This window comes from Felis catus, chromosome E2 (genome assembly GCF_018350175.1).
Source record: "Felis catus isolate Fca126 chromosome E2, F.catus_Fca126_mat1.0, whole genome shotgun sequence".
Lineage (NCBI taxonomy): Eukaryota > Metazoa > Chordata > Mammalia > Carnivora > Felidae > Felis > Felis catus.
The window spans coordinates 5,885,003-5,901,219 of NC_058382.1; the positions used below are offsets into that span (position 1 = coordinate 5,885,003).

General features: G+C 39.4%; 1 protein-coding gene across 8 annotated transcripts in view; it reads left to right on the forward strand.

Moving 5' to 3' along the window:
• Window positions 1-16,217, forward strand: part of LOC102900272 (zinc finger protein 677-like) — a 63,087-nt gene that overhangs the window by 16,981 nt on the left and 29,889 nt on the right. For 7 of the 8 annotated variants that reach the window (XM_045046237.1, XM_045046236.1, XM_045046238.1 and 4 more), the window contains exons 4-5: window positions 12,396-12,455; window positions 14,596-14,645. In XM_045046237.1, coding sequence (XP_044902172.1) covers window positions 12,396-12,455; window positions 14,596-14,645 — 110 coding nt within the window. Of the gene's footprint in view, window positions 1-12,395; window positions 12,456-14,595; window positions 14,646-14,992; window positions 16,214-16,217 lie in introns of those variants that run through there. The other variant, XM_045046239.1, reaches the window with a different exon arrangement.

Sequence of the window (16,217 nt, forward strand, 5' to 3'; positions counted from 1 at the left end):
GGGACAGAAGGCAGTTTCAAATTCCAGTCAATATAAGCCATCATGTTAATAGGCTGGACAAGAAAAACCACAGGATCCTGTCAATTGATACAGAAAAGCATTTGATACAATTCAATGCTGTAAACTTTCAGAAAGCTAGGAAGAAAGGAAAATTTCCTCAACTCAGTAAAGAACACCTGTGAAAATCTTATAGCAAACTTCATACTTACTGGTGAAAGATGGGATGTTTTTCCCCAGAGACTGAGATCATGATAAGGATGTCCACTATCCCCACTGATATTTGACATGTTTTTATAAGTTCTAGTCAGTGAAGTAAGGGAAGAGATGCAAACAAAAGTAAAGAGAGAAAAGACAAAATAGTGTAGCTACTTGCAGAAGACATCATGGTTGTGGTAGGCTGGATAACACCCTCATTCCAAAGTATGGCCATGTCCTCGTGCCTATCACATGGGAGTGTTACTGTAATGTTGTAAGGGAGTCTGCAGATGTGCTCTGGTGAAGATCATGAGGTGGGTGATTATGCTGGATGATCTGGTAAATGTGATATGGTCCCGAGGGTCTTTATAAGAAGAATGCAGGTAGAGTTACTCATGTAAAGGTTGGTGGAGTGATGACAGAGGTAAACAAGATTGAAGATGCTGTCTTGCTGGCTTTGAAGAGGGAGGAAAGGGACCATGAGGCAGAGAATATAAGCGGACTCCGGACATGGGAGGGTGTCTTTGGAAAACTATCTGTATATCTCTTCTGCCCATTTCTTCACTAGATTATTTGTTTTTCAGGTGTTTGGTAAGTTCTTTATAGATTTCTTATACTAGCCCATTATCCAGTATGACATTTGCAAATTTCTCCCATTCTTTCAGTTGCCTTTTTGTTTTGTGGATTGTTTTCTTTTGCTTTGCAGACACTTTTTATCTTGTTGAGGTCCCAGTGGCTCATCTTTGTTTTTATTTCCCTTGTCTTAGGAGACATGTCAAGTAAGAAGTTGCTGCAGCTGAGGTCAAAGAGGTTGCCTGTTTTCTCCTGTAGGATGTTAATGGTTTCCTGTCTCACAGTTAGGTCTTTCATCCATTTTTAATTTATTTTTGTGTATGGTATAGGAAAGTGGTCCAGTTTCATTCTTCTGCATGTTTCTGTCTAGTTCTCCCAGCACCATTTGCTACAGAGACTGTCTTTTTTCCATTGGATACTCTTTCCTGCTTTGTCGAAGATTGGTTGGCCATACTTTTGTGAGTCAATTTCTGGGTTCTCGTATTCCATTGGTCTATGTGTCTGTTTTTGTGCCAATACCATACTGTCTTGATGATTACAGCTTTGTAAGATAGACTAAAATCCAGGATTGTGATGCCTCTGGCTTTGATGTCTTTTTCAACATTACTTTGCTTACTTGGGGTCTTTTGTGGTTCTGTACAAATTTTAGGTCTTTTTTTGTCTATCTCTGTGAAGAATGCTGGTCCTGTTTTGATAGGGTTTGCATTGAATGTGAAGCTTGCTTTGGGTAGTATAGACATTTTGACAATATTTGTTCTTTCTGATCCATGAGCCTGGAATGTTTTTCTATTTCTTTGTGTCTTCTTCAGTTTCTTTCATGAGCTTTCTATGGTTTTCAGCATACAGATATTTTATCTCTTTGGTTAAGTTTATTCCTAGATACTTTATAGTTCTTGGTGCAATTATAAATGTAATCAATGCCTTGATATCCCTTTCTGTTGCTTCATTATTGGTGTAGAGAAGTGCAACCAATTTCTGTACATTGATTTATATCCTGGTACTTTGCTGATTTAATGTATCAATTGTAGCAGTTTTTTGGTGGTGTGTTTGGGTTTTCCATGTAGAGTGTCATGTCATCCGTGAAGAGGGAACGTTTGACTTCTTTGGTAATTTGGATGTCTTTCATTTCATTATGTTGTCTGATTGCTGATGCTGTGACTTCCAACACTGTGTTAAACAACAGTGGTGAGAGTGGACATCCCTGTTGTATTCCTGATCCCAGGGGGAAAGCTCTCAATTTTTCCTGAGATTGATACTAGTTGCGGGCCTTTCATATATAGCTTTTATGATGTTAAGGTATGTTCCTTCTATCCCAAATTTATTGAGGCTTTTTATTAAGAAAGGATGCTGTATTTTGTCACATGCTTTTTCTGCATCTATAGACTGGATCATAGCGTTCTTATCCTTTCTTCTATTAATATGATGTATCACACTGATTGATTTGTGAATATTGAACCAGGCTTGCAGCCCAGGAAGGAATCCCACTTGATCATGGTGAATAATTCTTTTAATGTACTGTTGAATTCAATTTGCTAGTATCTTGTTGAGGATTTTTGCATCCATGTTGATCAGGGATATTGGCCTGTGATTCTCCTTTTTAGTGGGGTCTTTGGTTTGAGGATCAAGGTAATGTTGGCTTCATAGAGTGAGTCTGGAAGCTTTCCTTCCATTTTTATATTTTGGAACAGCTTGAGAAGCATAGGTATTAACTCTTTTTAAATGTCTGGTAGAATTCTGGCCCAGGACTAGCCTTCTGGCCCAGGACTCTTATTTGTTAGATTTTTGATAGCTGATTCATTGTCTTTGCCTGTTATGGATCTGTTCACATTTTCTATTTCTTCCCTTTTGTGTTTTGGTAGCTTGTGAGTGTCTAGGAATTTGTCCATTTCTTCCAGATTGTCCAGTTTTGGGCATATAATTTTTTTTAACTTTTTTTTTTTAATGTTTATTTATTTTTGAGACAAAGAGAGACAGAGCATGAATGGGGAAGGGGCAGAGAGAGAGGGAGACACAGAATCGGAAGCAGGCTCCAGGCTCTGAGCCATCAGCCCAGAGCCTGACGCGGGGCTCGAACTCACGAACCGTGAGATCGTGACCTGAGCTGAAGTCGGACGCTCAACCGACTGAGCCACCAAGGCGCCCCAGGCATATAATTTTTTATAGTATTCTCTAGTAATTGTATTTCTGTGATGTTGGTTGTAATCTCTACTCTTTCATTTATGATTTTATTTATTGGGGTTCTCTCTCTTTTCTTTTTGAGAAGTCTGGCCAAGGGTTTATCAATTTTGTTTATTCTTTCAAAAAATCAGCTCTTAGATTCATTGATCCGCTCTCCTAATTTTTTGGATTCTATATTATTTATTTCTGCTCTAATCTTTTTTATTTCTTCTGCTGGCTTTGGGCTTTTTTATTTTTGCTGCTGTCTTTCTAGTTCCTTTAGGTGTAAGGTTAGGTTCTGTATTTGCAACCTTTCTTGCTTCTTGAGATAGACCTGGATTGCAGTGTACTTTCCTTTAGGATGGCCTTTGCATCCCAAAGTGTTTGGACTGTCATGCATTCATTTTCTTTTACTTCTATATATATATATTTTGTTTCTATATTTAAAAAAATTTCTTCTTTAATTTCCTGGTTAATCTGTTCTTCTTTTATTAGGATGTTCTTTAACCTCCATATATGTGGGGGCTTTTCAGTTTTTTACTTGTCTTTGATTTCAAGTTTCATATGATCTGAAAAATATTTATGGTATGATCTCAGTCCTTTTATACTTGTTGAGGACTGTTCTGTACTTGATGAAAGCTTTTTTTCACCCAATATGTGATCTGTTTTAGAGAATGTTCCATGTACCCTTGAGAAGAGTACGTATTCTGCTGCTTTTGGATGAAAAGTTCTGAATATATATGTTAAGTCCATCTGGTCCAGTGTGTCATTCAGAGCCATTGTTTCCTTATTGATTTTCTGCCTAGGTGATCTGTCCATTGCAGCACAGTGGAGTATTAAAGTCCCCTACAATCACAGTTTTAGTATTTATACATTTATTTATGTTTGTGTTTAATTGATTTATATATTTGAGGGCCTTCAGGTTGGGGGCATAAATAATTACAATTGTTAGCTCTTCTTGATGGATAGATCTCTCAATGCCTTTTTCATCTCTTGTTACAGTCTTTGTTTTAAAATCTAGTTTGTCTGTTATAAGTATGGCAACTCTGGCTTTCTTTTGACATCCATTAGCATGATAGATGGTTCTCCATCCCCTCACTTTCAATCTGCAGGTATCCTCAGGTCTAAAATGAGTCTCTTGTAGGCAGCATATAGGTGGATATTGTTTTGTTTTGTTTTGTTTTGTTTTGTTTTATCCATTCTGATACCCTGTGTCTTTTGATTGGGGTATTTAGTGCATTTATATTTAGAGTGATTATTGAAATATATGGATTTAGTTTCATTGTGTTATCTATATGTTTCATGCTTGTGATGATGGCTCTGGTCTTTGTAGTCTCTGCTGCTTTTCACTCACAGAGTCTCCTTTAGGATCTCCTGTAGGGCTGGTTTAGTGCTCATGAACTCCTTTAGTTTTTGTTTGTCTGGGAAAGCCTTTATCTCTTCTCTTCTGAATGACAGCCTAGCAAAGTAAAGGATTCTTGGCTGTATGTTTTTCCTATTCAGCACATTGAATATTTCCTGCCACTCCCTTCTGACCTGCCAAGTCCCAGTGGACAGGTCTACTACTACCCTTCTGTGTCTACCCTTGTAGGTTAAGGCCCATTTTTCCCTACCTGCTTTCAGAACTTTCTCTTGTATTTTGCCAGTTTTACTATGATATGTTGTGTTGTTGGCTTGCTTTTGTTGATTTTCAGTGGAGTTCTCTGTGCCTCCTGGACTTGGATGTCCATTTCCTTCCAAAGATTAGGGAAGGTCTCAGCTATAATTTGTTCAAATAAACTTTCTGCCCCTCACTCTCTCTCTCTTCATTCTGGAACTCCTATGATACAGATATTATTTTGTTTCATTGAATCAGTTAGGTCTCTAATTCTCCCCTCGTGGTCTAGTAATTTCTTTTCCCTCTTTTTCTCAGCTTCATCATTTTCCATAATTTTATCTTCTATCTCACCTATTCTCTCCTCTGCTTCTTCCATCCTTGCTGTCACTGTATCTTCTTTTGCATCTCATTTAAAGCATTTCTTAATTCATCATGACTATTTCTTAAGTCTTTGATCTCTGCAGCAATAGATTCTCTGCTGGCTTCTATGCTCTTTTCAAGCCCAGCTATTAGTCTTATGACTATTCTAAATTCTTGTTCAGATAAATTGTTAAATCTGTTTTGAGCAATTATTTTGCTGTCATTTCTTCCTGGAATTTGTTTTGAGGAGAATTCTTCCATTTCATCATTTTGGCTAGGTTTTTGTCTTTTATGTGTTTTAATAGCTTGTTGTGTGTCCTGCACCTGCAAGTACTACTATATTAAAAAGGGGTCATGGGGCGCCTGGGTGGCTCAGTTGGTTAAGCGACTTTGGCTCAGGTCATGATCTCATGGTTTGTGGGTTCGAGCCCTGCGTCGGGCTCTGTGCTCACAGCCCAAAGCCTGGAGCCTGCTTTGGAGTCTGTGTCTCCCTCTCTCTCTGCCCCTCCTCTGCTCATGCTCTGTCTCTCCCTCTCAAAGATAAATAAACCTTCAAAAACTTTTTTTAATTTAAAAATAAATATAAAAAGGGGTCATACACTGTCCAGAATCTGGCACTTCAGGAAGTGTTTTTAGAGTGTGTTGTGTGCACTCTGTTGTTGCGGCTTTGGCTGTTCAATCCCATTGCTCATAGTGGTGGATTGTTTGGACCTTCCACTAGGTATGCTTTGATTTGGAAAAAAAGGGGGGAAAGGGGGGGGGAACCTTATCCTGTACAGAGAGAGAAATCAAAGGGGCGAGAAAAAAAAGACCAGGCAGAGAATCAAAGAAAATATAAGACTTAATCCAGAGAGAGAGAGAAGAAAGTAAAGAAGGAGATATGGAAAAGGTGAAAGAGAATAGAATAAAAATACCTCATCAAACAACCAGAACAGAGAAAGAAAGGGAACAAAAGACTATATACGTATGTATGTATGTGTGTATGTGTATGTGTGTGTGTTTGTGTATATATATGTATATGTATATATATATAAGCAGATCAGGAACTGAACCTGAATCCAAAGGGAGAAAAAAAGAGGACAGTAGAAAGAAAAAGAAGAGAGAAGAGAAGGGAAGGAAAAAAAAGAGAAAAAATAATTAAAAACTCAAAAAAAATAAACAGACTAATATATAAAACCACAGGCCAGTTGTCTGTCAGTGCCTGGGACTGATGGCTTTGCTGGTCTGGAGGAGAGTCCATCTTGCTTGTTCAATGTCAGTCTCATTCCAGTAGATAAGCAGTTACCAGCCACGGAGGGGCAGGATTTGGTGTAAGCAGGTCCTGCCTCCACTAGGGGCTCTGTCTTGTTCCCTGAAGCCTCACCGTGTTAGTGATAGGGGGATAAATGATAACACCCCAATCTCTCCTCCCTGGACCAGGTGACTCAAACCACACTGTTCAGTGGTTTTGTTTGTTTTTCATGAATTTGATGTAATGGGGCACAAAAATAACGTTACTTTCTATACAAGTTATATGTTGTATTTATTCCAATGGGAAATTAATGAAATGTGAGCACTAAAATATTCCATGCTAGGAAGAATGCATCCCCCCCCCCCCACCACCACCACATGCACATTATTACTGTCTTATGTTTATATCCATGGAGGACCTGCCTCCTGCCAGGTGCCAGTAATATGGAAATGGGTAAAACACAGTTGAAAATCCAAAAAGAGCCCTCACAGAGTAAAGTAGATGGTCTGCCTGTCCTGCTTCACAGTTGAAAATCCAAAAAGAGCCCTCACAGAGTAAAGTAGATGGTCTGCCTGTCCTGCTTCACAGTTTCCCGTGCCTCCTGGGTGCTGTGCTGGGATTGAAAACCCAACGTCTTAAAGAATCCAGCACCCCACAGATCTGGTTTTAAGGCAGAGCCACTGCGCAGCCGACAAAGGGCCAGTGGCTGACACTGGCAGGGTCTTTTGTCCTTGGGGGCAATAAACCCTCTTCCCACAGTACTCGAGGGAAGGGACTTCTCTCTCCCAGTGTTCTCCCAAAATCCCTGCTGCACCTTGGGCCGGCTGCCCTTCATCCCAGGCGCTCACAGCAGCAGCTCTGGTCCAGAGAAAGTCGTGCATGCCTGAAAACTCTCAACTTTAGCTTTAAGGCTGTTTGCAAAATAGAAACTGGTTTCTCCCAACTTTTGGTTCTCCTGCCCCTCGTGCGGGGAGGTTTTTCTCTCGTCCAAGTACAATCTCACACTTCCACAGTCTCTCTTTCTCTTCCTTTTGTCTCTCTACAGAAGGCGTCCCCTCCCCTCCCCTGCCTATGCTGCCCACAGCTTTATCTATCCCGATTCGCAAACACACACCTCTGTCCTGCTGAGCTGCTCAGTCCACCTGTGGAGATTATTCTGTCACTCCACCGACTGATTTCCTGGGTGTTCTAAGTGTTCTGACTTCAATACAACTGTGTTTGAGGGAGGAAGGAAATCCTGGTCCCCCTACTTCTCCGCCATCTTGACTACTCCCTCTGGGAATTTTACAGTTTTATGACTCATGAGTTTAGGTGTCTGATCCATTTTGAGCTAATTTTTGTGTATGATGTAAAATAATGAACCAACTACATTTTTTTTTTCATGTGGATATCCAGTTTTTTCAGATCTTTCATTGAACAGACTGCCTTTCCTCCACTGAGTGCTCTTAATACCCTGGTGGGACATCATTTACTATATACAGAAAAATTTCTGACATCTGTATTCCATTTCGCTGGTCTCTGTCTTTCTTTATGCCAGTACTACACTGTTTTGATTACTTTAGCTTTTAATAAATTTGAAATAAGGAAGTGTGAGACCTTCAACGTGGTTCTTGTTAAGTTGTTGCTTGCTATGCAGTGTTCCTTGAGATTCCATATGAATCTTAGGATAGGATCATGTACTTCATCAAAAGATTTTATTAGGGATTGTATTGAATCTGTTGATTGCTTTGAAGAGTATTGACATCTTAGCAATACTAAGTCTTCCAGTACGTGAACTTGGAATATCTTTGCATTTATTTGTGTCTTCTCCCCAAATTTCTTCAGCAGTGTTTTTAGTAAGAGTGTACAAATCTTTCCTCCTAGCCTAAATTTAATAAGCTTAATTATTTTATCCGTTTTGATGCTATTGTAAATGGAAATGTTGTCTCAATTGCCTTTTTGGATTGTTCATGGATAATGTGTAGCAACACAATTGATTTTTGCATGTTGGTTTTCTCTCTTGCAATTTTTCTAGATTCATTCTTCAGTTCTAGCAGTTATATGTTTTGTGTCTGTGTATGTGTGTGTAATACACAGGATTTTCTACATATAATATCATGCTGGCTGTGAACAGAGGTAATTTTGCTTTTGCTTTTTTATATTTGAATACCATTTATCTCTCTTCCTCTTTTTGCAGGGGCGGCTATCTGTTACGGCTAGGACTTCTAGTAGTACGTTTTATAGAAATAGAGCAGGCATCCTTGTATATATAAACTTTGTGAGTCTACTCACAGGGTTGGAAAAATGCTGCTAATTTAGCTGAATTATTTAAAAGCAAATTAGTGCTGTTAGATGCACTGAATATTGCATGTTTTATAGTAGACTCAGAAGTTACTTTTATGAGAGGTCTTAACAAATGTAATTAGTGTGGCAAGGCTTTTAGCAGGGATTTACACCTTTGACTTCATGAGAAAATTCATACTGGAGAAAAGCCATACAAATGTATTGAATGTGGCAAGGCTTTTAGACAATGGTCTGACTCAGGATTCACCAAAGAATTCATCCTGGAGAGAAACCTTACAAATGCCATGAGTGTGGCAAAGCCTTTACTCGAGGCTCACCCCTCACCAGTCATCAGATAATCCATACTGGAGAGAGCCTTATAAATGTACTGAATGTGGCAAGGCTTTTAGGTATTGCCTTAAACTCAGTGTTCACCAAATCGTTCATATTTACAAATGCAACAAATGTAGCAAAGTTTTAAATTAGTACTCTTCGCTAGATCTGAGTAAATCTCCTGGAGAGAAACCACACACGTGTAATGTGTGTGGCAAGGATTTTACCCAAAGATCAAAATTGCAGGAACATACTAGAGCATTTACCTTATAAATGCAATGAGTGTGGCAAAGTTCTTAGCTTGAGTTCCAAGTATTTTGCAACAAGAGTCCATGTTGAAGGGAAACCATGTAAATGTTTGTGGCAGAGCCATTTTCCATGCCTTACAATGAGATTAGAATATATGCCTTTCAGACAAACCACACAAAACTAATGTGCATGCTAAGTCTTTTGCCTCAAGGTCAAAACTGTGGAACGTCAGAGGATTTATATTGGAGAGCCACCTTACAAATGTAAAGAATATCATAAAATTTCAATAAATTGTCATGCCTTTAGAGTAATGAGAGAATTTATTCAGGGGAAACTATACCAAATATGCTGAATGTGGAAATACCTTTAAAAAACCGTGTGTCCTCAGGATTTGACAACAAATTTGTACTGGTGAGAATCCTTGCAAATCCTTACAACCTTGGTAAATATTTTGACCAATTCACAGAACAGACCACACATTAGAAAATCCAGGAATAACTGGATCCAGCTGGAATAACTAAGTCTGTAGGTCTCAGTGATTAATGTCAAATGTTACACACTGCAGAATAATTATGTCACAAAATGTTAAAACATGTATATCACGGGAACAAGGACGTGTGGAAGTAGCTCATGATTTTCTGTGTATATTTGAGTTTTCTTGAAAAGGCTACATTACTATTTATGAGTTTCACCCTCAAGTTTGAAATCTGTTGATCTTAAGCCTTCCTTACAGGCCTTTCCTGACGGTCTCTGAGGAGCAGTCATAAGATGAAGGGGCCTACTTCCTTGGGTGTGACCCATTCATATCCATGTTCCCTAAACTACAAGGACATGGAGTTGTCAGATTCAATTTTGTGTGAATGTGCATTGGGGAGGGGCAGAGAATAATGCAAAACCACCATAGAAGTCATCCTGCTTGTTATGTTCAAGGCATTCTTCTCTAGATGGACGCTTCTTTAGATGAGTTACAGGGACTGACCTTTTCATGAGATGATGGTGATAGTTTGTTTGCTAGGGACGGATTATGTGGTAGAAACAACGCAGGGGAAGATAGTAATAGCTGTGCTATACTATCAGTGACAAACTGATGGATCATTAATGCCACTTCCCATTTCTTGGAAAATGAAGAGAGCAGTTATCTGAGAGGGCAGTTGAATCAAAAGAATCAGAACAGTATGTGCATGATTCATACTTAACCCCTGCCATTACATTTTGCTACTGTTTACTTTGGAATGTATCACAAGTCTCATGTTTTCATTAATGAAGTTTAAGTAATTTTTCTCCATAACCCTGAGGGAGTCATGTTCTTTTTCCAACATAGTTTTATCCCATCTCTATAGAGTACTTTGTAACACATAGTAACAAGGTGCCATTAGGCTCTCAAGGTTGAAAGAATCTATAATAATTTCCTTCCATGATGGAATTAAAGAATGGACAGTTTGAAGATTATATACTTAACACTTTGCATTTGAGTTGTTCTCTCCACACTTTGCCCCAGGATATTTATGTGGCTATAATAAAAAATGCCACAGCAGTACAAGTTCAAGACTCTGATTCCCTAAAACCTGCCCCCCATTCAAGAATCTGCACCATATGATTCTCTTCCTTCATGTGTTTTGTGCCCAAATAAAACCCATGGTTTCTAACATGGTTTAAATAAAGTGAAAATAGGAACATAGTACACATGAAAAATTCAAAAATAAAATTTCAGAAATAAGGCTAAAAATAATCGTTTTTAGCTTGGAGCACTAAAGAAGTAATTTAGAATGAACAGTATACAATGGGAGCATTTCTTTCATAGTTAAACTAGAAATTTCACATATTCATTGCCTAACACATTTTTTGTTAACTTCCACTTGTGGCCGTCCACTGGAACAGATGGAACCCTAACCAAAGTTGGGTTTGGATATCGAGACTGGTGGTGCCATGCACTAAAAGTGTGATGAGAACACATACTGTAATTAAGATTTCTAGGGAGAGCAGACTTCCAAGCTGGTCAAAAAAAAAAAAAAAAAATGGCTTGAGGGGACAGGAAATGGTGAGTGGTTTGGTGTGTTTTGGGTGGTGACTGGGTGGAGCTGGGGAAGGATGCCTTCTGTGGTTTGAACTTTGGGCTGATACCAAAGGAAGCACCAGGCTTTTCTCTCAGCTTGGGCAGGTGGGCAGAACAGATGTGGTGGTGAGGCTTAAAAGGTGACAGTCATCAGCCACCAAAAAATGGATACTCTTTAGTAATACACTGAATATGTACTCTTGAAACTCCTGATTTCTTGGTTGGGAAAGACAAACTTTTCTTCATGCTAATTTGTTACATTCCTTTTCCTTCTGTACGCCTAGATTCCATTGTATGATGTGCTTGTTGAAATGCTTATAGAATACTATTTAGATAAATTGCCTTAGGATATTTTTATACTAGCTTAATGAAGATGTTTGCAAATGTTTATTAGATCATAAATGTTACTAAACAATTTTATTAGAACAATTTTCCAGAGGATTTTAAAATGTGAATTTCAAAGTATGGTCTTGAGCAACTCATTCCATGGCTCATTTTCAACTGTAGTCAAACTTCTTTTTTTTATACAATTTTCCCTTGCCATTATCTTTTCTTTCCACACGCTGTGACCCAGATTATATGTTTCATTTACATTTTTTTCCCAGTTTACACCAAGGGATACATAAGTCAGTGGGTTGTTGGGAGACTCTTGTGACGTGAAAAATGCATATGAGATGGTGACAGGTACAAAGTAGGTGCTAAATCTGAAGAGTTCCTTCAGGTCTTGAGTGAAATAACTTGAAACGTCTTAACTGTAGTAGTTGGCTGTGGTCTGGTGCTTGGAAACCAAGTGTGTGGAGGTTAACGAGCACACAGTGAAGTAAATGAAAAATAATGATGAATAAGATAGAAAGTCCCTGCGATTCCAACCCCAGTGTCTGAAAAGGAGATGATCTGTATTGCCAGTTGCCTGGAGGCCATTCTGCCATTTCCCAGTGACTGATTCTTGTCTTCAGCGCCACAGGTCCCTGCACTGGAATGTGGGCTCATATTTCTTTTACTTTTTCTTTTCTAAGCAATCATACATGGATTGTTTTTAAGTAGGTTTCATGCCCAGCTCAGAGCCCAGTGGACGGCTTGAACTCCTGACCCTGAAATCAAGACCTGAGCTGAGGTCAAAAGTCAGACACCTAACCAACTGAGCCACCCAGGCACCCCGGTATTGTACTTTTAATTTCAGGTTCAAGGTGTAAATTGCTAGTATATAGAAATGCAGTGGATTTTTGCATGCTTCTGTGTTCTGGCACTTTGTAAATTTTCGTTCTTCTAGAAATTTTTGTACGTTCCTTTGTATTTTCTATACATACCACTTCAAAAATATTCCTGTTGATGCTGTGACAAATTACCACAGCCTGAATGACTTTAACAAATTTATTCTCTTACAGTTCCGGAGGAGAAATGTGTAAAATGGATCCATAGCGCCGTGCTCCGTCTGGATATGCCAGGTCAGATTTTGTTTCCTTACCTTCCCATGTCTGGAGGCCACTTATATCCTCTGCCTCATGGTGGTCCCCTTCCTCCCTCTTTGAAGCCAGCAGGATAGCATCTTCAAACTTGTTTACCTCTGGCATCACTTCACCAACCTTTACATAAGTAACTCTACCTGCATCCTTCTTCTAAGTCCGTCGGGACCATATCGCATTTACCAGATCATCCAGGATAATCACCCACCTCATGATCTTCACCAGAGCACATCTGTAGACTCCCTTACGACACTTACAGTAAAACTCCCGTGTGATAGGCACGAGGACATGGCCATCCTTTGGGATGGATGTGTTATCCCGCCTAACACAACCATGATGGCTTCTGCAAGTAGCTACTATTTTATCTTGCTTTTCTCTCATTACCACTTTTGTTTACTCCTCTTCTGTCACTGACTAGAACTTCTGATAACATGTCAAATATCAGTGGTGAGAGTGGACTGGACGTCCTTGCCTTGTTTCCAGTCTCTGAGGAAAAGCATCCAGTCTTTCACCATTAGGGATAAAGTTTGCTGTAAGTTTTTTGCAGGTGTTCTTTACTGAGTGTAGGAAATTTCCCTCTGTTCCTAGTTTTCTGAAAGTTTAGATCATAAATAGGTGTTGAATTTTGTCAAATCCTCCTCTGTATCAATTGACAGGATCCTGTGATTTTTTTCCTGTCCAGCCTGTTAACATGATGGCTCATACTGCTGGAATTTGAAACTGCTCTCTGTCCCCCAAATAAACCCATTTGGTCATGGTGTACAATTCTTTCTGTGTATTGCTGACTTCCAGTGTTAATAGTTTGCTAAGAATTTTTGCACCTTCATTTGGGATTTCTTTGGTAGTTATCTCCCTCTGCCCCCTTAATGTTTTTGTGTAGTTTTGGTATTATGCTAATACCGGCCTCATACGGTTAGTTGGGTAAAGTATTCACTCTTCTATTTTCTGAGAGACATTGTGTAGAATTCCTTTTAATTCTTTGTAGGTTTGATAGACTTGTCTAGTGTTGGTATTGTGACTTTGTTGTACTAATATTTGTTAAGTAGAGTCCTAGATGTCAGATGGTGAGCCACGGTTCAACAAGAGATTGTAAGGGAAAGTGAAGTAGAGAAGTTAATTACTCACAGATCGTGGGGGAGCTATTCTGCACACCCATGGGGGTCGTGTGAGGAGATTAAGACAGGGTGCAGGCAGAGATCTTAGGGCAGGACCAAGGGTGAATGCCTTTATTAGGGTCCCTCAATGGAATGCCTTGGGGTTCTGAGCTAAGGCCACAATGGTCAATTCAAACCAAACAGAGCAGGGTTTCGGTAAGCTTTTGGAGGTGTGTGGGGGGGGTATTATCAAAAGGGGACAAGGGGAAGACCCTGGGAGATGGGGAAGAATGCTTATCATAGGGAAGATTGGGAAAGTCCTATCAGGAAATCACGTTTGCTTCTGTCTCCATGGGCTCTTATCTAGAGTATGTGTTCAAGGGAAGGGCTGGTTATCATTTCGAGGTCCCTACAGTCCAGTCCACCTGGCTACACAGAATGGATGCTGAGGAACACTCAGCACTCACTCTGTGTGCCTGCAGGTTTCTTTTTCGGGAGGGAATTTTCAGATTGCAGACTTACTCTGCAGTTCAAAGGATTCCTACCATTCCTTTCACATGGGTGATTTGTGGTAAGGTGTACGTTTAGAGGAATTGGTCCATTTCCCCTAAGTTTTCAAGTATATGTGTGTTTTGTATTAGTCCCTTACTATCTTTTTGATGTTTGCAGGTTCTGGAGTAATATTCCCTGTTTAATTTGTTATGAGTCGTTTATATTTTCTCTTGTATTTTTTGGTAGTTTTGCTAGTGAATCCTGAACTTGATTTTTTTCAGTGAGCCGGCTCTTTGTTTTATTTTCTCTATTGTTTCCTATGTTCAGTTTTACTTATTTTTGTTCTTGCCTTTATTTCCTTCTTTCTGCTTCATTTGTGTTTCTTTTTTTCCCTTCTGATTTCTTGCTGCAATTTAGATTGTTCCTGGATATTTTCCCTCTTTTCTAGTATAAGCATTGAGCATCAATGTCCCTCTTAGTACTGCTTCAGTTGAATCTCACAGATAATGACATGTTGTATTTTCATTTTCACGCAGCCGTATATTTCCCTCAAGTCTTCCTCTTCTTCCTGTGGATTATTTGGAAGGTATGTTGTTTAATTTCCAAGTGTTTGGAGATTTTCCTGTTAACTTTATGTTTTTGTAGTTGGATTCCATTGTGGGCGGTGAACACCCTCTAGGATTCTATTCTTTTGAATTTGTTGAAGGGTGCCTTAGGACCCAGCAGAAGAACTGTCTTGACATATGTTCTTGAGGGGAAAAAAAATGTGTAATCTCCTGTGTTTGGGTGGTGTTATAAAAATGTTGATGAGATCATGTGACTTGATGGTGTTGTAGTGTTCACCAGTGTCCTGCTGACTTTCTGTCATTATTCTATCAATTATTGAGAGAAGTCTCGAGCTGTAATTGTCAATTTGTCTGTTTCTCCTTTCAGTTCTATCATTTGATGGTTAACATATTTTGCAGCTATTCTTTGGTGGATATACACTCAGCATTGCAAAGTCAACTTGTTTGACCCGTCAATCATGTAATTTCCCCCTCTATCCTCAGTAATTTTGTTTTCTCTGAAATTTGTTCTATCTGGTATTAATATAGACATTCCTGCTTTCTATTGATTGAGGTTTACATGGTATAAGTTATACTATTCTGTAGACATTGGGGCTCAGATAACTCTTTCATGTATGAAACTGTACTGTGCATTGTGGGATATTTAGCAGCCTCGCTGGCCTGTACCCACTAGATACCAGTAGAACCACCGCAATGATGACATTAAAAATGTCCCCAGAACTTTGCAAATGCTCCCGAGATGGGGGATGGTTATCCCCCCTGTATATCAATTCTACCAATATAGAGATCAGGAAAGCAAAAGATACTACCATGCCACTTTGTTCTCAGCTGCATTTAACACACTATTCTAAGAAAGACCTGATGTCAGAAGTGAATGACCTGATTTGCAAGTAGGATTTAAGGACGTAACTGTGCCTCATCTCTAGTGGGTAAAATTGAGCATTAATAAATCCTTTGAGGTCAAGGGCAAGTTAAAATTCAAAATCATGGCAAAGTCTACATGAAAGACATGGCCCTAATTAATGCCCTATGAAGTTACCTGCCGTTGACTACAGTAGGTCCTGTGGGTTGGTTCTCTTGGACAGCATGGCTTAGTGAACAGAAAGCACAGGTGTGGCTCTATTAGAGGGGCCCGAGAGGCTCAATGACCCTGAAATAAATACAAAGAGCATGGCATGTCTAGCTAAATATGGTGGGTGTAGCTAATAGATGTAGCTGTTTGGTATCACATAAAGTGCTATGTAAAAATATTGTGCTGTCCACAATGCGCCAAGTTTGCACCAGAAGGAAACTGTGATCATGTAATAATGTTTGGTGATGTACATTATGATGGCAAGGAGGTCACTGGGGAAAACGGCTGGTTGTGCAAGGAAGACAGGGTTTCTGACACTTTAGCAGATGTAACTACATGAAGTCAAGAACGGTGAAACACAAAGGACTGGAAAGCTATTCTCAGGGGAAAAGCAGGAACCTAAGAAAAATCCTTCCTCATTCCTGCCCCTCCCTGTTTGCTGTGGACCAGAGACTGCTGGGTCCCTCCTTTCCTTTTCTTTTCTGAATGGGAGGGTTTATTGAGTTTTTTCTGTTCCACT